At 29.1% G+C, this 23683-nt stretch overlaps 1 protein-coding gene across 8 annotated transcripts; it reads right to left on the bottom strand.

Annotated features, from left to right (window-relative positions):
- Window positions 1–337: 337 nt before the first annotated feature.
- LOC6036306 (F-box/LRR-repeat protein 6) lies at window positions 338–7801 on the bottom strand. Of its 8 annotated transcripts, none has more exons than XM_038264097.1 (10): window positions 7541–7801; window positions 2750–4005; window positions 2299–2601; window positions 2023–2233; window positions 1785–1954; window positions 1580–1720; window positions 1356–1523; window positions 1064–1296; window positions 868–1002; window positions 338–803 (listed from the first exon to the last, which is right to left on the bottom strand). In XM_038264097.1, the coding sequence occupies exons 2-10, from the start codon at window positions 3335–3337 to the stop codon at window positions 599–601; spliced, it is 2154 nt and encodes a 717-aa protein (XP_038120025.1). In that variant the 5' UTR covers window positions 3338–4005; window positions 7541–7801; the 3' UTR covers window positions 338–598. The 8 variants fall into 8 exon arrangements, with proteins under 8 accessions (XP_038120025.1, XP_038120022.1, XP_038120024.1 ...); XM_038264094.1 differs by having other exon boundaries at window positions 2750–3985; XM_038264096.1 differs by having other exon boundaries at window positions 7559–7801.
- Window positions 7802–23683: the final 15882 nt, after the last annotated feature.

Here is a 23683-nt window from a genome sequence, read left to right as displayed (position 1 = left end):
AAGCAGCTTTTTCGAAACAACAAAAGACTTTTGTGGAATTTAGAAAATCAAGGTTTGTTTCAACGCAAAATTGGCGTTGATTATACACTCAATCCCCGGTGGTTGGTCACTTTTTCGTTTGACACTTTTTTAGTTTGTACCCCGTTGGTTGGTCAAAGTCAAACTAAAAAGTGACGAACTGTCACTTTTTATACGGTGCTCACGCACACTATCAAAACAAACGTTCAGTAGGGTGTGTGAACTCCGTGTAAAAGGGGTGTCAAACTAAAAAGTGACCCCGTTCGTTTTTACAACAATTGGTGTCAAACCATCGGGGTTTGAGTGTATTCAACAAAAATTTTGTTGATTCAAACCTCGTACAGGCTGATTCTACAAAACATTTTTCTGCGTGAACTTTTGTTGTGCCAATCTTCAGAAGCACGTTATGTCAGGTTAGTCTATGGTTCAAAAATAAACAAAAAAGCAGCCTTCATTCCATTCTGTGATGTTTTCAGCCGACACTAACATTCCGAACTTATCTGTAATATTTACATTCTCGTAATCACACTCACAGATCGTAATCTCTTCCAAGGAGTCCCCAGTTATCACACTTGCGCGCTTAGGCATCCGGCTTGGGCTGCTTCAGCGTCACGCCCAGGTTCTCGCGCAGCTCGGCAATTTCTGTGGGTCCTTGCAGCAGACGCTTGACGCCCCGTGGAAGCCCCCGACAGGAGGACAGATTGATCGAGTTGATGTGGGGACAGTTGGTGAGTACCTCCTTGACCGCTTCCAGCGATACCGACGAACCGCACAGGTTCAGGTGGCTAGAGAGTTGCGTTGCGGGGTTAGTATTGGGTGGGTTGTTGGGGATTTTGAGGGGATACTTACTTCAACGGGGACTCGGAACCCTTATCGGCGAGGGCTACGAGGGCCTCATCCAGTGGTTTGGTGGCGTTGGCCCAGGCTAGATCGAACTCGATCAGGCTGTGAGCCCACTTGGAAGCGATCAACTCCAGGCCGGAACTGAAAAAAAAATTTACTCGAATTAAATAGGTGTTTTCACAAGATTCGCTCTTCAACCTACCCAAGGTCCCGCGTGATCGAGCACCCGGAGAGGAAGAGATGCTTGAGGTCCCAGGTGGGTAACCGAATGAGGCTGTCGTGGGTCAACCGCGAGCAACCCCGCACGTCCAGCAGCTTTAGCTGGGTGCTGGTTTTGAGGATCCGCTGCAGGAACTCGTCGTTGAAGAGGCGCGATTCGTCCGCCAGGGACGCCACCGACAGTTCCTCCAGCTCCGGGAAGCCGGGAGATTCCATCTGAACAGTAGTTTAAAGGTTAGGGAACAAACCGGACACTGAAAGCCGATCGTACGAACCTGTTCCTGAAGCGTTGCCGAGCTCAGGTTGATGTGGGAGTTGGTTATCCGCAGGACCTTCAGCTTTTGGCAGCCGGACTGCAGCTGCTCGATGTTGAGTATACCGTGCGAGATGGCAATTGTACTTACGTTGGACAGATCCAGCAGAGCCAGGTTGGGACACTGGGTCTATAAATGGTCAATTTGTCAGTTTCATTTCTACTTTCAGCACACTGAGTACTCACCGAAAGGGCCTTGACGATCTGCGGGATTCCGCTCAACCGGTTGTGCGCCAGGTAGAGATGCGTTAACCGCTCACCCATCTCCGTAATGGCATTACACAGCGAAACCTGGCCAACGGCGGTCTTGTTGGCGTTAACTTCGGCCTTTTAATAAACAAAAGTTATCAGAATATTTTTTTTTATTGGATTAAAAACTTCAAGAACTCACATTAATTGAGCTCAAATCTATTCTTCGGAGGCTCTTGAACTCCTGCACGAGCCACATCAGGTGGTCTGACGTGAGCTGTTTCCAGCCGGTCAACGTGATTCCTACAAGGTTGGGCGCAGCCAACAGTAGCCTATCGAGGACGCACTGAACGTTCGTGATCTTCCAGTTACCTGTGGGCAAGAACCATTACCTCAATATCTCCAATGTATTGCAAGTCTTCTTATCAATAAACACTTACCAAAGCTGACATCCGTACTGTGCCGTAGCCGGTTATCGATGAGCCACTTCAGCTTGATTTCCGTCTTGAACCGATCCTTGGTCCAGTTGCCGAGATCTACCGTGCGCCACAGCGAGGCCACTTGGGAAGCTTTGTGCCAGGCCGAACATACCTTGCCTAACCGGATGAGCGCTGGAATGTTGCCGTCGTCTTGGATGACGTTTTGGAATATCTGTATTGCCGTAAAAAGTCGAACCTTAGAAATGATCCTCACTAACATTCCTCCCTAACACTCACCATGCAGAGTACATGCTCGGGGATCTGGTCCGCCCAGACGCTCTGATCCTCGGGTCGCTTGTACTCTTCCGAGGCCGCAGCCGCAGCACCAGCCGCCTTCTCGGTGTTGTTGTTGGTCTTGCGGGATTCTCGGGGCCGGCGGACGCGCTTCTCCGGTGTCCCATCGTCACTGTCCCCGTCTCCGGTGGTAAGGCCTTGCTTGGACTTGCGGGCCCGCTTGCGGCTCGCTTTCTTTGGTTGTTGTACTATCGCATCAGATGCCTTCTTTATACACAGCTTTATGCCGATCTTGTTTTCACTGATCTGGAAGTTAGATTGAAATGGAATTTATTGCAACGAGAGTGCAAAAATGTGAGAATGAATCTAATTGCCATTACATTATTCCCTGAAGAGCCTTATTACGGCGCGTCCTTTCATTGCATAACTCTTTCTAACACACTTCTTCACTCACCTCACTTTGATACATGGCGACCATTGCGCGCCGCTTCGGCCGGCCTCTCGATTTGTTCATCTTTCGGTCAAGATCCCTCATGGTCGTCGGTTTACCACCGGTACCGGCACCCTTCGATAGCAGACTTCCGTTCGAGACAGGTGCAATGTGAATTTTCTGGCCGGTGGTCGCGACCAGCGGTGATGTGCTACCTTCTGGGTTTTCCGAACCCAGTACCGGTATACTGCTGGAATCGGTATTGTGGAGGGCTTCCGGCTGAGATCCCTCGTCTGTTGAACCATTGTCCGAACAGCTGTTGTTCTGCAGCTCCTTGGCAATGTTTTCGATGCATTCTTCTGGAGGGTCTTCGTTACCGCCACCACCTGGTGGAGGGGACATAAGACTATTGCTGTCCTGGGAGGACTGGGACTGTTCTTCGTGGAGGTTTCCCGGATGGATTATGTTGGCCAGATCGTCATCGTCATCATTATTGTTGTTGTGATGATGGTGGTGGCGATGATGTAAGGTGCGTTCCTCGTCCGGTGACGTCGGAATCACCGAATCGTTCCGAAGTTCCGGAGCGATGCTGCTTTCGGTAAGCGTTTCCATATTTCGACAGGTTTTTCTCTTCGCACAGGCAAGATAATTGGCGGTTGTCACGACTCTTCACCGTAGTTCGCTTCTTCAACCGAATATAACCCGCTTCAGTGTACGACTACTCTGTACATTTTAACTTCTTCTCTTTTCAGAAACGAAAAAAAATCTCTCCAAGACGAAAAGTAAAACGGTAATCGCCCGTTCCCGATTGAGGAATTTGCAAGGCTGCAAAAACTATCTTTTCATTGATTTAGCAGCAAAGGTCCGATGTATTAGTTGATGTCCAAAAACAGTGTATGCCTACATTTTTTAAAATATTTTTTCACTCTCTTCTTGCACTAGCCACGCTGCGTCTGTATGGTGGTCCTATGTTTTCATTAACAACATACACATGCACACGTGTTCGGTTTCTTCACACTTTAATCACACTTCTCCAGAGGAGTGCGGCCACCACGGTTGGTCGCCCCTGTCCATGTGTTGGTGTTCGCACTTGAGACCATTAATAACCTTTTGTATTGACAAAAAATCTTTTCAAAGCGACGAAAATCCCAACTTTTGCTTTCAAATCTTCAGCAAAACACTTTTCCCCAACGTAACGCACACTCCAATCGCCACCCCCGCACAGTAAACAAACAATCGCACTTGTTTGCGTCGTAAAACCTGTCAACATAAGCCAAATCCTGTTTATAGACAATTGCCAGTTGGACACAGATTTCTACTTTTCACACTCTCAAACGGAAGAATGGTGCGTTCCTGCACGCACACAAGCGCACCCCATTATCTGTCCTCTCACCCACACAAGTGCCAAACTTCTCCACTAATGTCATAAATTGTAAACAAGAAAATTTTCTGACAGCTTTTAAGCAACAAAATCGTCAATTTTAACAACCGCCACTAGCTAATTCCAAGCACCTTCAAGCCCACATGTCACTTTGTAACGAATTCCGATAGGAAATCTCACTTCAAGCCGCTTTTGCAAACACTTTTTGCGCAATTTGCACTGACCACGGGCTTAACTGCCTATCACTTATGACTTGCACACGGACTGAATGAATAAAAAGGGGAAAAAGAGTGAGAATGAAGTGAGAAGCGATTCAATGGGGACAGGTACAAATACAGTTGGACGGGTGGTGCATTGGTTGCAAGAGTGGCTGATGAGATTCACTTATGCTTAAAAAAATATTTTTGCAAGAAAAAAGGGTGGATATTGAAAATAACGCTATCGAATTTTCAAAAAAAATGTTGGTATCAAATTAAAAAAATGATACAGTATGTAAAAAAGTATTTACACCCCTTGGGCACAATACACATTTCATAATGAAACATGTTAACAATTTAAAGTTTGACAGAAACCTAGTACTACGTTTTGTTCAGAAACTCATGCCGAGCATTTTGCTACAAAAAGCTCATGAAAAGATGATTTCTATAAAAAGTTATATAACCAATACTATTACAAAAATCAAAAAAGGTGCAATAAAAGTTTGTACACCTTTCGAAAAATTAACATAAATAAAGTTATTTGTTGACAAATCACCATAAATCCAGTCTCTCAACTCCAAATAGGCATTCTTGACTGATTAAAAAAATAATTTGGATTGAATATAAAGTTTACTAACTACTTAGTATAAAAGTTTATATAACTCTGTAAATTCTATATAAAACTTATCCCAACCTGGCAAACTTTTAATTTAACTAAATGACAATATATTACCATAGAATTGCTAAATAAACATTTTGGAGTGGGAATAACACCGTTTTGGGGTTCTTTATATCGATAGAAGAGATTTTTCGTTGGGATTTCGTACCAACCCGGAATTACGTCGTCAGAAAATCCGCCGGCATCCGAACCGGTGCACGATTCACAAGTCAACCTATGTGGAATCGGAAATGGCATAAAATTTCCGATCTTTTGATACTCAAACATCTAGGGTTTCTATAAAACCCACGTTTTTAAATAGTTGGGCAAAAAGGTAAAAACGTTTTTGTGGTTTCATTTGAGCAACCTGCCAAAAATGTATGGAATTTCGCAATTTTTGTTCTCGTGGATGAAACTTACTGTTTTCTCAGGTATTTAAAAACGTGGATTTTAAAGGAAACCTAGATGTATGGGTATCAAAAGATCGGAAATTTTATGCCCTTTCCGATGGCATATAGGTTGACTTGTGAATCGAGGACCGGTTCGGATGCCGGCGGATTTTCTGACGACGTAATTCCGGGTTGGTACGAAATCCCAACGAAAAATCTATTCTATCGATATAAAGAACCCCAAAACGGTGTTATTCCCACTCCAAAATGTTTATTTAGCAATTCTATGGTAATATATTGTCATTTAGTTAATTTAAAAGTTTGCAAAATTCAGTTTGGATAAGTTTTATATAGAATTTACAGAGTTATATAAACTTTTATGCTAAGTAGTTAGCAAACCTTATATTCAATTCAAATTATTTTTTTAATCAGTCAAGGATGCCTATTTGGAGTTGGGAGACTGGATTTATGGTGATTTGTCAACAAATAACTTTATTTATGTTAATTTTTCAAAAGGTGTGCAAACTATTTTTGCACCTTTTTGATTTTTGTGAAAGTATTTGTTATATCACTTTTTAAAGAAATCATCTTTTCATGAGCTTTTTGTAGCAAAATGCTCGGCATGAGTTTCTGAACAAAACGTAGTACTACATTTCTGTCAAACTTTAAATTGTTTACATGTTTCATCACAAAATGTGCATAGTGCCCAAGGGGTGTAAATACTTTTTTTACATACTGTATTTATTCAATTCAATTAAATTCAGTCCAAATCTATCAGTTTGAAACAACAACATGAAATTTCAATGATATTCTAAACATTCATTAAAATTTGTTTTTGCAATCAAATTGTGAAATGCTATATATTTTATAAAAAAACAGGATAATTAAGCTTATGAGGGGACATCCATAAACCACGATGACACTTTTTTTGAATTTCGATTATCTGAATTTTGAATGTTTTACTTCGGTTAACCCAAACAAAAAAACTAAAAAAAAATGCTTCAACAAACAACATGTAAAAAACTATGTTTTAATTGATGCATTATGAATTAAGATTTTAATAATATTTAAAAACAAAAATTTAGCCGATTTGGGATAATGAGCTTGGGGATTTATAAATAGAAGACGAAATATTATCTTATATTTAATATAATGATTTTTTTTTGAAAAATGGAAAAACTCTGTGAATTTCATAATTTTTTTTTAAATCAAATTTCAGAATCTGTTTAACAGAAGGAATTTTGAACCCACAATAAGCAATAAGGGTTTGTTATAGAACTTGATTGAACCAGTCATTCATTGTTCATTGTTTGTGTTAAAAAATGTTTAACGTTTATTTTTGCATTAAAATAAAAAAAACCGCAGGAGCAATTTTCAATCAAAACTTATTTTTTATTAACTTTAATTCACAAAAACTCAATTTTTAAAAATTCCTAATATTTTTATTATCGAGATTTTTTTATATGTTTTAGTTAAAAAAATCCCGCAACATTTCAGCCATAGAGAAGTATGGTTAAGAATTTGCGGCCAAATTTGAGTTATTTAAGTCCATTTTCTAATGTCGATATCTCAGCAACTAATGGTCCGATTTCAATATTAAAATATGAAACATTCGTGATATTTTCCGATCTCTTCGAAAACAATATTTCCAAAAAAGTTTCCATGGATAGTCCAGTACGTAATAAGATGTTCAAACAGTAAAAATCAGCCAAACATAAGAGAATGTCCTCTATGATGTGATTTATGCCCATTATGCCTCCAACACTAACATTTTCACTCTCGCCTAATTCTCTTGCTCTCTAGTCGTGTCGGTGCAGCAATCGAACAATGTATCACTCGTGCTGGTATGAGTGTGTCTGCCACAGGGTTCCAATTACATCCACCACCAGAAATTTCCACCCTTGACCACCCGCTCCACCCTTCGTGGCCAAGTCAAGATGTGTGTTTGCTTGTACAACGGCGGCTTGATGCTAAAAGATGCTGCCTGTCGTCAATTGCGCGAAGGAAACGAAAACCTTCTCGAGCAAGACAACACGATGTGTGCACGATGTCTCACTCACACACAATGACTAGTATGCACTTGTGCACGAAAGAGGAAAAGGGAACGCACGCACCCTTCCGAAATTTGCGAGTGAGTGAGTGGGAAAAGATCGGTGTTTTTGTGTGTTAAATTATTTTTAGGTCACAAACTGGAGTTCTTTCACCGACGATTTTTTTTTCTCGTTTCTGCCAGCTCGACAGCGATTTTTTCGCGGCTGGAAAATTCACCTTCCCGACTGCGGACGACGGAGAACGACACCAAAAGCACACACACCGAACACGATCAAACAAGATTCGCGAGTTGAAACGGGTACGGAATCGAACAAACGCACGAACGATCTGCGACGAAGGGACCTGTCTTTGCAACACACAATCTGCGTTCAGTTTGGGTTGAGATGCAAAACTGAAGATTTTCCTACCCGTGTATGAATGGGACGGTGTGTGAGTGTGTGCGAATGCTGGTTTTTCCTGTTGGATTCTTCAACGTTCTTGGTGGTGGTAGTGAGAGGGTGTGAAGGTGTTGCAAATACAGGTAAATTTTGTGGCTGTAGTGAAATTTTGATGTGTGCGTGGAATAGAATGAGTTTGTTGGTAAGATTTTTTTCAGTGGTGGTCATTGTTGTTTGCGGCGGTTTCCGATAGAGGCGCTTTGGTATAATTTGTTTTTTATTCATGAATCAATTTATTCACTTTTTGCATAATAGTATGCCTTAAAAGGCATATAAGCATTTGAAATGATCGCATTTAAAATCAGTTTATTATTTAAATAACCTTACCCAAATTTAACTATTTAAAACAAATTGAAATAACATAAAAAATTAAACAATTTTGAACAATTTTGAACAATTTTCAACAATTTTAAACAGTTTCATACAATTTTAAACAATTTTAAACAATTTAAACATTTTTTAACAATTTTAAACAATTTTAAGCAATTTTTATCAATTTTTGACAATTTAAAACAATTTAAAACAATTTCAAACAATCTTAAACAACTTTTAACAATTTAAACAATTTTTAAGAATTTTTAAAAATGTTTAACAATTTTAAACAATTTTAAACAATTTTAAACAATTTTAAACAATTTTAAACAATTTTAAACAATTTTAAACAATTTTAAACAATTTTAAACAATTTTAAACAATTTTAAACAATTTTAAACATTTTTAAACAATTTTAAACAATTTTAAACAATCTTAAACAATTTTAAACAATTTTAAACAATTTTAAACAATTTTAAACAATTTTAAACAATTTTAAACAATTTTAAACAATTTTAAACAATTTTAAACAATTTTAAACAATTTTAAACAATTTTAAACAATTTTAAACAATTTTAAACAATTTTAAACAATTTTAAACAATTTTAAACAATTTTAAACAATTTTAAACAATTTTAAACAATTTTAAACAATTTTAAACAATTTTAAACAATTTTAAACAATTTTAAACAATTTTAAACAATTTTAAGCAATTTTAAACAATTTTAAACAATTTTAAACAATTTTAAACAATTTCAAACAATTTTAAACATTTTTGAACAATTTTAAACAATTTTAAACAATTTTAAACAATTTTAAACAATTTTAAACAATTTTTAACAATTTTAAACAATTTTAAACAATTTTAAACAATTTTAAACAATTTTAAACAATTTTAAACAATTTTAAACATTTTTAAACCATTTTAAACAATTTTAAACAATTTTAAACAATTTTAAACAATTTTAAACAATTTTAAACAATTTTAAACAATTTTAAACAATTTTAAACAATTTTAAACAATTTTAAACAATTTTAAACAATTTTAAACAATTTTGAACAATTTTAAACAATTTTAAACAATTTTAAACAATTTTAAACAATTTTAAACAATTTTAAACAATTTTAAACAATTTTAAACAATTTTAAACAATTTTAAACAATTTTAAACAATTTTAAACAATTTTAAACAATTTTAAACAATTTTAAACAATTTTAAACAATTTTAAACAATTTTAAACAATTTTAAACATTTTTAAACAATTTTAAACAATTTTAAACAATCTTAAACAATTTTAAACAATTTTAAACAATTTTAAACAATTTTAAACAATTTTAAACAATTTTAAACAATTTTAAACAATTTTAAACAATTTTAAACAATTTTAAACAATTTTAAACAATTTTAAACAATTTTAAACAATTTTTAACAATTTTAAACAATTTTAAACAATTTTAAACAATTTTAAACAATTTTAAACAATTTTAAACAATTTTAAACAATTTTAAACAATTTTAAACAATTTTAAGCAATTTTAAACAATTTTAAACAATTTTAAACAATTTTAAACAATTTCAAACAATTTTAAACATTTTTGAACAATTTTAAACAATTTTAAACAATTTTAAACAATTTTAAACAATTTTTAACAATTTTAAACAATTTTAAACAATTTTAAACAATTTTAAACAATTTTAAACAATTTTAAACAATTTTAAACATTTTTAAACCATTTTAAACAATTTTAAACAATTTTAAACAATTTTAAACAATTTTAAACAATTTTAAACAATTTTAAACAATTTTAAACAATTTTAAACAATTTTAAACAATTTTAAACAATTTTAAACAATTTTGAACAATTTTAAACAATTTTAAACAATTTTAAACAATTTTAAACAATTTTAAACAATTTTAAACAATTTTAAACAATTTTAAACAATTTTAAACAATTTTAAACAATTTTAAACAATTTTAAACAATTTTAAACAATTTTAAACAATTTTAAACAATTTTAAACAATTTTAAACAATTTTAAACAATTTTAAACAATTTTAAACAATTTTAAACAATTTTAAACAATTTTAAACAATTTTAAACAATTTTAAACAATTTTAAACAATTTTAAACAATTTTAAACAATTTTAAACAATTTTAAACAATTTTAAACAATTTTAAGCAATTTTAAACAATTTTAAACAATTTTAAACAATTTTAAACAATTTCAAACAATTTTAAACATTTTTGAACAATTTTAAACAATTTTAAACAATTTTAAACAATTTTAAACAATTTTTAACAATTTTAAACAATTTTAAACAATTTTAAACAATTTTAAACAATTTTAAACAATTTTAAACAATTTTAAACATTTTTAAACCATTTTAAACAATTTTAAACAATTTTAAACAATTTTAAACAATTTTAAACAATTTTAAACAATTTTAAACAATTTTAAACAATTTTAAACAATTTTAAACAATTTTAAACAATTTTGAACAATTTTGAACAATTTTAAACAATTTTAAACAATTTTAAACAATTTTAAACAATTTTAAACAATTTTAAACAATTTTAAACAATTTTAAACAATTTTAAACAATTTTAAACAATTTTAAACAATTTTAAACAATTTTAAACAATTTTAAACAATTTTAAACAATTTTAAACAATTTTAAACAATTTTAAACAATTTTAAACAATTTTAAACAATTTTAAACATTTTTAAACAATTTTAAACAATTTTAAACAATCTTAAACAATTTTAAACAATTTTAAACAATTTTAAACAATTTTAAACAATTTTAAACAATTTTAAACAATTTTAAACAATTTTAAACAATTTTAAACAATTTTAAACAATTTTAAACAATTTTAAACAATTTTTAACAATTTTTAACAATTTTAAACAATTTTAAACAATTTTAAACAATTTTAAACAATTTTAAACAATTTTAAACAATTTTAAACAATTTTAAACAATTTTAAACAATTTTAAGCAATTTTAAACAATTTTAAACAATTTTAAACAATTTTAAACAATTTCAAACAATTTTAAACATTTTTGAACAATTTTAAACAATTTTAAACAATTTTAAACAATTTTAAACAATTTTTAACAATTTTAAACAATTTTAAACAATTTTAAACAATTTTAAACAATTTTAAACAATTTTAAACAATTTTAAACATTTTTAAACCATTTTAAACAATTTTAAACAATTTTAAACAATTTTAAACAATTTTAAACAATTTTAAACAATTTTAAACAATTTTAAACAATTTTAAACAATTTTAAACAATTTTAAACAATTTTAAACAATTTTAAACAATTTTGAACAATTTTAAACAATTTTAAACAATTTTAAACAATTTTAAACAATTTTAAACAATTTTAAACAATTTTAAACAATTTTAAACAATTTTAAACAATTTTAAACAATTTTAAACAATTTTAAACAATTTTAAACAATTTTAAACAATTTTAAACAATTTTAAACAATTTTAAACAATTTTAAACAATTTTAAACATTTTTAAACAATTTTAAACAATTTTAAACAATCTTAAACAATTTTAAACAATTTTAAACAATTTTAAACAATTTTAAACAATTTTAAACAATTTTAAACAATTTTAAACAATTTTAAACAATTTTAAACAATTTTAAACAATTTTAAACAATTTTAAACAATTTTAAACAATTTTAAACAATTTTAAACAATTTTAAACAATTTTAAACAATTTTAAACAATTTTAAACAATTTTAAACAATTTTAAACAATTTTAAACAATTTTAAACAATTTTAAACAATTTTAAACAATTTTAAACAATTTTAAACAATTTTAAACAATTTTAAACAATTTTAAACAATTTTAAACAATTTTAAACAATTTTAAACAATTTTAAACAATTTTAAACAATTTTAAACAATTTTAAACAATTTTGAATAATTTTAAACAATTTTAAACAATTTTAAACAATTTTAAACAATTTTAAACAATTTTAAACAATTTTAAACAATTTTAAACAATTTTAAACAATTTTAAACAATTTTAAACAATTTTAAACAATTTTAAACAATTTTAAACAATTTTAAACAATTTTAAACAATTTTAAACAATTTTAAACAATTTTAAACAATTTTAAACAATTTTAAATAATTTTAAACAATTTTAAACAATTTTAAACAATTTTAAACAATTTTAAACAATTTTAAACAATTTTAAACAATTTTAAACAATTTTAAACAATTTTAAACAATTTCAAACAATTTTAAACATTTTTAAACAATTTTGAACAATTTTAAACAATTTTAAACAATTTTAAACAATTTTTAACAATTTTAAACAATTTTAAACAATTTTAAACAATTTTAAACAATTTTAAACAATTTTAAACAATTTTAAACAATTTTAAACAATTTTAAACAATTTTAAACAATTTTAAACAATTTTAAACAATTTTAAACAATTTTAAACAATTTTAAACAATTTTAAACAATTTTAAACAATTTTAAACAATTTTAAACAATTTTAAACAATTTTAAACAATTTTAAACAATTTTAAACAATTTTAAACAATTTTAAACAATTTTAAACAATTTTAAACAATTTTAAACAATTTTAAACAATTTTAAACAATTTTAAACATTTTTAAACAATTTTAAACAATTTTAAACAATCTTAAACAATTTTAAACAATTTTAAACAATTTTAAACAATTTTAAACAATTTTAAACAATTTTAAACAATTTTAAACAATTTTAAACAATTTTAAACAATTTTAAACAATTTTAAACAATTTTAAACAATTTTAAACAATTTTTAACAATTTTAAACAATTTTAAACAATTTTAAACAATTTAAACAATTTTAAACAATTTTAAACAATTTTAAACAATTTTAAACAATTTTAAACAATTTTAAACAATTTTAAACAATTTTAAACAATTTTAAACAATTTTAAACAATTTTAAACAATTTTAAACAATTTTAAACAATTTTGAATAATTTTAAACAATTTTAAACAATTTTAAACAATTTTAAACAATTTTAAACAATTTTAAACAATTTTAAACAATTTTAAACAATTTTAAACAATTTTAAACAATTTCAAACAATTTCAAACAATTTTAAACATTTTTAAACAATTTTGAACAATTTTAAACAATTTTAAACAATTTTAAACAATTTTTAACAATTTTAAACAATTTTAAACAATTTTAAACAATTTTAAACAATTTTAAACAATTTTAAACAATTTTAAACAATTTCAAACAATTTTAAACAATTTTAAACAATTTTAAACACTTTGAATAGGAGTTTAAGCAACAAGTTGCAAAAAGAAGATTTTTTCAGCACGTGTCGTACGTTTATCCAACGAGGTTCACTGAGTTGGATAAATACGACAAGTGCTGAAAAAATCAAGTTTTGCAACGAGTTCCATACAACATTTTTTGCATTTCTGAAAAACACCCATTGAGTGAAATTATAAGTGAAATGTTCATGTATTTTGTCAAAAAATCGTTTAAATAAAAAAAAATGTTGAAAAGTATTACTTTTCAAAACAAGTGCTAAAAAGTTTCACTTTCCAGCGCTGAAAAGTTCTTATTCGATTCTGTTATTTTTAGTAGATAAAAGTAAGCTGTTTCGTCATGCGAGAATGACACGAAAGGTAGGAAGTTTCATGACGGAATTGCAAAAAATATTTTAAGGCTCTTTATTTTGCTCTACGCATTTGGATGTAATAAAGTTTTAAATAATTTGGGCAATTCTATAGACACATTCCGCCGTGACGTTGCAACGCTTTGACTTTTCTTTTTTTAGTATTTCGGCTGTAACTCAAAAAATACATAAAAAAGGTGTATATATTATTACAGATTCGGAAAGGGCATTGAATTTCCTATAAGAAACAGTGTTGAAACATTATTTTAGGTAAATATTCTATTTTTGAGAGGGGAATATGTAGCGTGACGTTGCAACGCGTGACTTTTTCTCAATCCTGACCCAATTTATGTTTTGCCATTAACTCTGCTCTGTTAAACGGCAAATTTTGAGTTCTCCTTCCATTTTTAATGTAAAATTGACCAACAAATCGAATGCAATCATTAGTTTTACGAAAAAATCAAACCTCGATTTTTAAAGACCACTTACATTTCGTGACGTTGCAACGCTTTGTTTTTGAAAACAGGGGTTTTCGTTGCGTTGCAACGTCACGAAATTTTAGTTTCAAAATAAATCATAGTTTTTGTTAGTTTGAACAACTTTAAGTTAAGATTTTATTATAAGACATTAATACATAGTACAAAAACGTTGCGTTGTATTAGAATGAACCCTCACGTAAATCAGTTTATCATAAAGGGGCCATTCAGTTACCACGTGATTACTTTTAAGAAAGTTTTATAATTTTTACCCCTGGTCTATCGGTCTATTTTGATTTGTTCAACAAGTTTCATAAAATACCTACTTTTATTCGAGTTGCATACAAACTTAAGTAACGGAATTTGTGAATGACCCATGTACAATTCTTCTGTAAATATGCTCGGAAACATTATATAAAAAATATATAATATTTAGTATCCTTTTATTTTAAAAACCAACTACGCATACACCTTTTTTGCCATGTGACTAATATGATTTACAATTTCGTGACGTTGCAACGCAAACTTAAACCTGTTGTAACTTTGGATCTAGACAAACAATTTAGTCGCTCTAGGTTGCATTTGAAAGCTCTTTCCAAGTACAAAGAGCATCCAAAATATCAAAATGATTGAATGTTTAGTTTTCTGTTGGCATAAACAACTGTCCCTTTTTCGTGACGTTGCAACGCAATAAAATGGTAAACTTACACTAGTTCGAAAAAATACTTAACTTAAGATAAACTGCAAATCCATGACATTTCCGTTAAGTACATCTAAAAACCTACAAAATGCAATCAAAAGAATAATTTTTGGATTTTATTTCGCTGAAAACCAGGAGTTTTTAGAAAAATGTTTTAAATCGATGATTTTATCACGAATTGATGCAAAACTTAACCAACTTGTACAAAATGATATTCAAATGATCAATTAATGAAAACCATGATTTTTGAAGCTTCAAGTAGTCTAGAATCGAGGAAAAATATCCAAATAGCTCATACACGCTTTTCAAAAATTCATCCCAAGGTGTAGGGGAACAGCATCTAATTCCAGCGTGCCTCTAATGTTGGCAGGTCAGAACTTTGACATGCAATTAATGCTAAATAAAAGCGTTTTCAACTGAAATCAAGTGATAAATAGCTCAATAAGAAGTGAGCAAGCAAGTTTCTAACAAAAGTTTTGCAAAATTAGTTGTTTAAATAGTGAAAATCAGCAAATTGGATGGAGTTAGGAGCGAGAGCTTAACCTGCCAAAGATACGAGAATTTCCCCTACATTGCCGGAGAATGTGTCTATAATATTTTTTACGTTTTGATGTTAAAGTTCAAGTAACGTCGCAAAGCTAATTTTTAGTTTGACCATAAGACCTTGTAAAATGTGTCATTGAGTTCATAAAAGAGTTTTACAGCTGTTTTCCATAAAATTAGCCACTTAAACTCTTCATTCTAGTCTCCCATTGTGGATTGGTCAAGTTGAGTTAAATTTGCATTTTCAGAGTTCCACTTTGACCCATAAAAACCCACCGTCTTGCACCACTTTACAAACCAAATTAATCTCAATTTACTGATAACCTCACCGTAAAAAGTCACCTTGGACAGACTCGCAGTGATTTTCTTCGAAAATAATGTAGCGTGCGCCGCTGAAGTGATCTCTATATTCCATTGAGAACGAGGAAAACGCAAATCCAGCGCTCCGGTTGTGACGACCTCTCCGGTGCAAGGTGCTGAAATAACGAATGACATTGCAGTTGAACCAGCCGGTGCCGGGCCACCTTATTATTTATTAATTAATTTATTTCTCCCACACAAAGTTTATTGCTTTTCTGGGAAAATCACGCCCCCACGACACGAAGATGCGTCAGAGGTTTTAGCGTTTTGTTTCGAGCTGGAAAAGTTCAGATTTGTCAACTTTTTTGGTCGAGTTTAGCCTTGCCCGTGTGGACCCTAAATTGTAGTACAAGCCAGTGATGAATCCTCCTAGTAGGATCAAACAATTAAAAAAAAATCTAAAATAGGCTTAAGTCATGGTTTACGTGCGCCAGGTGTGACTTGGTGATTATATTATCTCGTTTGCGATTATTTAAATTAAGAAAGATCCCATCAGAAAAGTCGTAGCCACTGGACCATTGGTGTTGATGGTCTGTTCAACGTATAGGAGAAGTGCATATAAGTTCGACCTATCTAAACTTACTTTTCATTAGGTAACACTTTGGTTTGAAAAATGTTAACACTGGTATTTTTCAATTTTCATGGATTTTTTGGAAAAAAAAGTACAAGAATAAACAAAACTTAAGTCCACTTCATGAACCCCTCCACCCAGTGAACTTTTCCCACCCACCCAGCTTCACCTCATAAATCATAATACACCTCGCACGCAAAAACGGTTCCACCATTGTTGATCTTTTGGCCCGCAATGGGTGCCTGCTTGACTCGTGGTGTGCAGCGCCAGAACTTGGGCAACTTTTGGCGGCAAATTAAGGCAGCCCAAGACAAATGAGTGACACGATGGTGACTTGGCGCAAAAAAGGGCACAACTTATTTGGACCGTTTTATGAGAGAATTTTGCAATTAGTGCGGCTTATCGTGGCGGGAAATCATCAGCGAGGTGACCTTATGAACTTTTAAGTAGTTGGTGCTTAAAAAGTGTCGTAAATGGATGGAGTTATATTCTAATGAAGTGATTTGCATGTTGTGACACTGCATGTCAATTAGAGTACGCATTATTGTGATCATTCAAGGAAAAGGAGAATTATCATGAAAGTAGCCAATAAAAATTGCAAAAATTTAAAAACGGCAGCTCTTTGTCAAAATACAGCTTTCATCATTCAAATATCTTTAATTAAATTGCTAAGTGACTTTATTATAAGATTTCAAATATTTGAACTGAATTCATAAAATACTAAAACTAAAAAAATTAGGTATTTCCAAAACATCTGGAATACTTAAACACTAAAAATATTAAAAATATTAAAAAAATTAAAAATATTAAAAATATTATAAATACTAAAAATACTAAAAATACTAAAAATACTAAAAATACTAAAAATACTAAAAATACTAAAAATACTAAAAATACTAAAAATACTAAAAATACTAAAAATACTAAAAATACTAAAAATACTAAAAATACTAAAAATACTAAAAATACTAAAAATACTAAAAATACTAAAAATACTAAAAATACTAAAAATACTAAAAATACTAAAAATACTAAAAATACTAAAAATACTAAAAATACTAAAAATACTAAAAATACTAAAAATACTAAAAATACTAAAAATACTAAAAATACTAAAAATACTAAAAATACCAAAAATACTAAAAATACTAAAAATACTAAAAATACTAAAAATACTAAAAATACTAAAAATACTAAAAATACTAAAAATAATAAAAATACTAAAAATACTAAAAATACTAAAAATGCTAAAAATACTAAAAATACTAAAAATACAAAAATACTAAAAATACTAAAAATACTAAAAATACTAAAAATACTAAAAATACTAAAAATACTAAAAATCCTAAAAATACTAAAAATACTAAAAATACTAAAAATACTAAAAATACTAAAAACAATAAAAATACTAAAAATACTAAAAATACTAAAAATACAAAAAAACTAAAAATACTTAAAAATACTAAAAATACTTAAAAAACTAAAAATACTTAAAAATACTAAAAATACTAAAAATACTAAAAATACTAAAAATACTAAAAATACAAAAAAACTAAAAATACTTAAAAATACTGAAAATACTTAAAAAACTAAAAATACTTAAAAATACTAAAAATACTAAAAATACTTAAAAATACTAAAAATACTTAAAATACTAAAAATACTTAAAAATACTAAAAATACTAAAAATACTAAAAATACTAAAAATACTAAAAATACTAAAAATACTAAAAATACTAAAAATACTAAAAATACTAAAAATACTAAAAATACTAAAAATACTAAAAATACTAAAAATACTAAAAATACTAAAAATACTAAAAATACTAAAAATAAAAATACTAAAAATACTAAAAATACTAAAAATACTAAAAACAAAAACTAAAAATACTTAAAAATACTAAAAATACTTAAAAAACTAAAAATACTTAAAAATACTAAAAATACTAAAAATACTAAAAATACTAAAAATACTAAAAATACTAAAAATACTAAAAATACTAAAAATACTAAAAATACTAAAAATACTAAAAATACTAAAAATACTAAAAATACTAAAAATACTAAAAATACTAAAAATATTAGAAATACTAAAAATACTAAAAATACTAAAAATACTAAAAATACTTAAAAAACTAAAAATACTTAAAAATACTAAAAATACTAAAAATACTAAAAATACTAAAAATACTAAAAATACTAAAAATACTAAAAATACTAAAAATACTAAAAATATTAAAAATACTAAAAATACTAAAAATACTAAAAATACTAAAAATACTAAAAATACTAAAAATACTAAAAATACTAAAAATACAAAAAAACTAAAAATACTTAAAAATACTTAAAATACTTAAAAAACTAAAAATACTTAAAAATACTAAAAATACTAAAAATACTAAAAATACTAAAAATACTAAAAATACTAAAAATAAAAATACTAAAAATACTAAAAACTAAAAATACTAAAAATACTAAAAATACTAAAAATACTAAAAATACTAAAAATACTAAAAATACTAAAAATACTAAAAATACTAAAAATACTAAAAATACTAAAAACAATAAAAATACTAAAAATACTAAAAATACTAAAAATACTAAAAATACAAAAACTAAAAATACTAAAAAAAATTAAAAACTAAAAATACTTAAAAATACTAAAAATACTAAAAATACTAAAAATACTAAAAATACTAAAAATACTAAAATACTAAAAATAAAAAAAAAAATACTTAAAAATACTAAAAATACTTAAAAAACTAAAAATACTTAAAAATACTAAAAATACTAAAAATACTTAAAAATACTAAAAATACTTAAAAACTAAAAATACTTAAAAATACTAAAAATACTAAAAATACTAAAAATACAAAAAATACTAAAAATACTAAAAATACTAAAAATACTAAAAATACTAAAAATACTAAAAATACTAAAAATACTAAAAATACTAAAAATACTAAAAATACTAAAAATACTAAAAATACTAAAAATACTAAAATACTAAAAATACTAAAAATACTAAAAATACTAAAAATACTAAAAATACTAAAAATACTAAAAATACTAAAAATACTAAAAATACTAAAAATACTAAAAATACTAAAAATACTAAAAATACTAAAAATACTAAAAATACTAAAAATACTAAAAATACTAAAAATACTAAAAATACTAAAAATATCAAAAATACTAAAAATACTAAAAATACTAAAAATACTAAAAATACTAAAAATACTAAAAATACTAAAAATACTCAAAATAATTAAAAAACTAAAATTACTAAAAGCCAACGATAAACTTAAATACACTAAAAATAAACAATCACTTTTTTTTAATTAGGCCAGAGCTAATTTAATTTTTTTTGTTAACCCACCTCCTAAATTTTGCCAAAAAATCAGAAGGGCCCATTAAATATTTGCTTCAAAATAAATTGATATTTTTATCCAAAAAAATGTACAATCGACGGTAAATTTCTTGGAATACAATTTCGTTCTTTTTGACACTTCTAAGCTGATTGAAAATACATATTGAGTTTTGAGAGCACAGATCAAGGAAATACGCAAAACCATTAGAAAATGTAATTGTAATAATGTTCAAAGGCACTTGGTGATACTTTTTGTCTGAAATATTAAAATTAGTCTAAAATTAAGACTTTTAGATATGTTTGCCCCTCCTCCAAACACATTTAAAAAGGCCAACAGTCTTATTAATAAAAGTATCCGGCCTGTAGATTCAAAATACCTTCATGTTTCAAAGAACATTCATAATTAATCCTGTTTTATTGCCGAAGGCTTCGCTAATTTGTCCGGCGTCCAAGTATTGCGCTAAATTGTGTAATTTGTTCAAAATTGAATAATTGTCTAATTTCAGTCATCAGTAATCCAACCAAATTGGAAGATGGTTTGCGCGTGTGCACAAATCGCACCTTCAGAGCTGCAATTTAAAGTGTGGGTATAATTAGTTGAGCGTTGTTGGCTAGCCACTGAAGGATTGAGCCATGGGACGTTTTGCTGTTTTGGGCCGAAGGGCTTCTTTCACCGAAGGTTGACCGTAATACTTTGGCGTTATGCCATCGATGAGTGTCGTCAGCTGTAAGAAGCTGCTGTGATGGTTGGTATCAAAACACTACCGTTCATCATCAAATGCATTTTTTTTGTTCAAAGAGGAGGTCTTCAGTGGCACCTAGATGTAACAACAATCTTTCTAGTTTGCCCCGAAGGGAAACACTTTTTAAGGGTTTGACCCTTTTCCAAGCTAAGTGTCTTAGCCGTCGTGACTCGTTCCCGACATCTAAAAGTTAAATTGAATCCGAACGACATCGCGCAAAACCACCAATTAAAGGTGTCTATTGTTTCATATACCAGCAGAGTGACTACAGGACAAAAAAATTGGTGTAGATATAATGAATGAAACCAATTACGATTATCTCAGTACAACACCCTAGAGGGGCATTGTATCGCCAGACCAGACATTCAACTGCTACCAGTCAAAGCGATAGTTAATTACTATCTGTTTAAACTTTCGCACTTGTGACCGATCCATGGCTGAGCAACAATGTTGCACCCTCCAAACCCATTCAAAAATGTTTGCCCAGCAGAATAGATAAAAAAAACTTGCTTTATTCAATATAAAATCAGCTTATGGTGAGTCGTATGTTAGCTTTTCAAGGGTGCATTTTAAGGAGCTATTACACTACAGCAAACGCACTTTTTGACAGTTTGCTTGCTTTGTTTGTTTGCCTGCATTTATTTGTACAAACGTCAGCTTTCATACATTTTGCCTTGTTTGCGAGTTTGCCGCAAATAAGTTTGGCAAGTTTGGCAAACTGTCAAACACGAAAAAGTGCAAGTTTGTTTGTTTGCGGTAGTGTAATAGCTCCTTGAGTGAACGTTTATACAAGTTGTGGAAACAGAAATGGGGTAATGAGAATACTAAAAAACTAAAATACTAAAATACTAAAATACTAAAATACTAAAATACTAAAATACTAAAATACTAAAATACTAAAATACTAAAATACTAAAATACTAAAATACTAAAATACTAAAATACTAAAATACTAAAATACTAAAATACTAAAATACTAAAATACTAAAATACTAAAATACTAAAATACTAAAATACTAAAATACTAAAATACTAAAATACTAAAATACTAAAATACTAAAATACTAAAATACTAAAATACTAAAATACTAAAATACTAAAATACTAAAATACTAAAATACTAAAATACTAAAATACTAAAATACTAAAATACTAAAATACTAAAATACTAAAATACTAAAATACTAAAATACTAAAATACTAAAATACTAAAATACTAAAATACTAAAATACTAAAATACTAAAATACTAAAATACTAAAATACTAAAATACTAAAATACTAAAATACTAAAATACTAAAATACTAAAATACTAAAATACTAAAATACTAAAATACTAAAATACTAAAATACTAAAATACTAAAATACTAAAATACTAAAATACTAAAATACTAAAATACTAAAATAATAAAATACTAAAATACTAAAATACTAAAATACTAAAATACTAAAATACTAAAATACTAAAATAATAAAATTCTTCTTGCAAACAATCTTTTAACATTGTTTGTTTTTTTTTCTTTTTAAAGAAGAGTAGTATTTTTTGTTCATTGAACATCGACATCCATGTTCATACGAAACACCACAATGTGAAACTCTTGAACTGTCGAAATTACAAAATCCCGTGTGAAAAGCTCTTAATCTTGCCAACTTACCATCAACCCGTTGACGTAAATGTCGGTCGTCCACAAGTCGAACCATTTCTTGGCGATTTGGTAAGCATATTTACCTTCGCCAAATTGCCACTTGTGGAAGGTTTGCAAAAATAAAGTTACCCAAAAAAAAAAGAAAAAGAAAGAAGCTAACTTGACGACTGCCGGTCGGCCCAGTTCGTAACTTTTTCCCATGCAATGCCATCCGAAACTAAACGGGCAAAATCAAACAAACCTGCCCCAAGTAGATCAACAACAAACATCATTTCGCGAAGGTTTCGAAAACAGCGCAAACCTCCCAAACTGCAGCTTCTTTCTTCTAGCGCCACTCTGACTGACAGCGCGTTTGGCTGCTTCTTGGACTTTCGTGTGTAATCCAAGAGAAATAAGGGAGTCCCACCGCGGTGCTGGTCATTTGAGCCGTTGGCCACCATGAGACCCGCAACCTCGTCGTCGTCACCTCTTCAGCAGCAAGAAATGGTCGATGAGAAGCGATTTCGACACGGACTGTTCTTCAAAAAGACAAAGGGGCATCACGTGGCCAGAAGAAGCCCTCCGCCGTGGTGCTGTGCCCTAGGCCAAATCTGTTGAGCAGAAGTTGCCGCTGAATAATGGGCAAAAGTATTTGGGTTTGCGACTGCATTGGAGGGAGGAATCACGCGGAGAATAAATATCATCGCACGAGGTGAGGGTATCATCTTCATCGAGTGGTTCAGAAGTCTTGTTTGGGCTCACTTGGTTCGAAGAAGAGACTCTGCCTTAACTTCTTGGGTATGATGGGGTAAAATTAGATGGATTTTATAAACAAATCTTGTTTGCTGCCTTACCTTCATAAATTAGAGACTTTTGCTCTATAAAAATATAATTTAAATAATCATTTGATCGATTCTTTCGTGACGGGACAACGTTTGAACGCATATGTCTTCAGTTTTTTGCTGATAATTTTAAAATCTGTGGGAATAGGTACCAATATTTATACAAATTTGGAAAGTACATTATATTTCCAATAAGATTCACTCCAGCAAACATTTAAAAACACAAAGTTTGAGTCAAGTGAGATACAAATGTCGCGTGACGGGACAACATCGTAAAATTGGATCCTTTTGATTTTTATACACAAAAGTGAAGAACTCTGCACTCCTAGTAAGTTTTTTGAAAAAAACCTTTTTCTACAGTTGTTTCTAAAATGAAAAACAAAGATTTTTCTTCCTGGTTCACCCAATTTCATCAAATTTTGTTGATTTGACCGGTTCTTCTTTTCGTGACGGGACAACGCAGATATTTTGCAAATGAGGGTTTTGCTCGCGTTGTCCCGTCACGAATTGAAGCAGTTGTGAAAATCTCTACTGACTAATCAACATAAACTAATTTGGGGTCGCTGAGCTCGAATATGACTTCTAGAATACTTCAAAGTATTCAGGGAATGTGCAACCCAAGATGGCGGCCAATA

The sequence above is a fragment of the Culex quinquefasciatus genome, chromosome 3 (assembly GCF_015732765.1).
Source record: "Culex quinquefasciatus strain JHB chromosome 3, VPISU_Cqui_1.0_pri_paternal, whole genome shotgun sequence".
Lineage (NCBI taxonomy): Eukaryota > Metazoa > Arthropoda > Insecta > Diptera > Culicidae > Culex > Culex quinquefasciatus.
Note: the sequence above shows the minus strand (reverse complement) of the source record. Positions and strands in the feature narration are given on the sequence as shown.

Excerpts from the sequence above, each read along its gene's own strand:
- LOC6036306 (XM_038264097.1), bottom strand. The coding sequence starts at position 3,337 with ATGGAAACGCTTACCGAAAGCAGCATCGCTCCGGAACTTCGGAACGAT. Across the intron at positions 1,297-1,355 it reads CGGCAACGCTTCAGGAACAG|ATGGAATCTCCCGGCTTCCC; the intron begins GTTCGTACGATC and ends ACTACTGTTCAG. Across the intron at positions 804-867 it reads GGTTCCGAGTCCCCGTTGAA|CCACCTGAACCTGTGCGGTT; the intron begins GTAAGTATCCCC and ends GCAACTCTCTAG.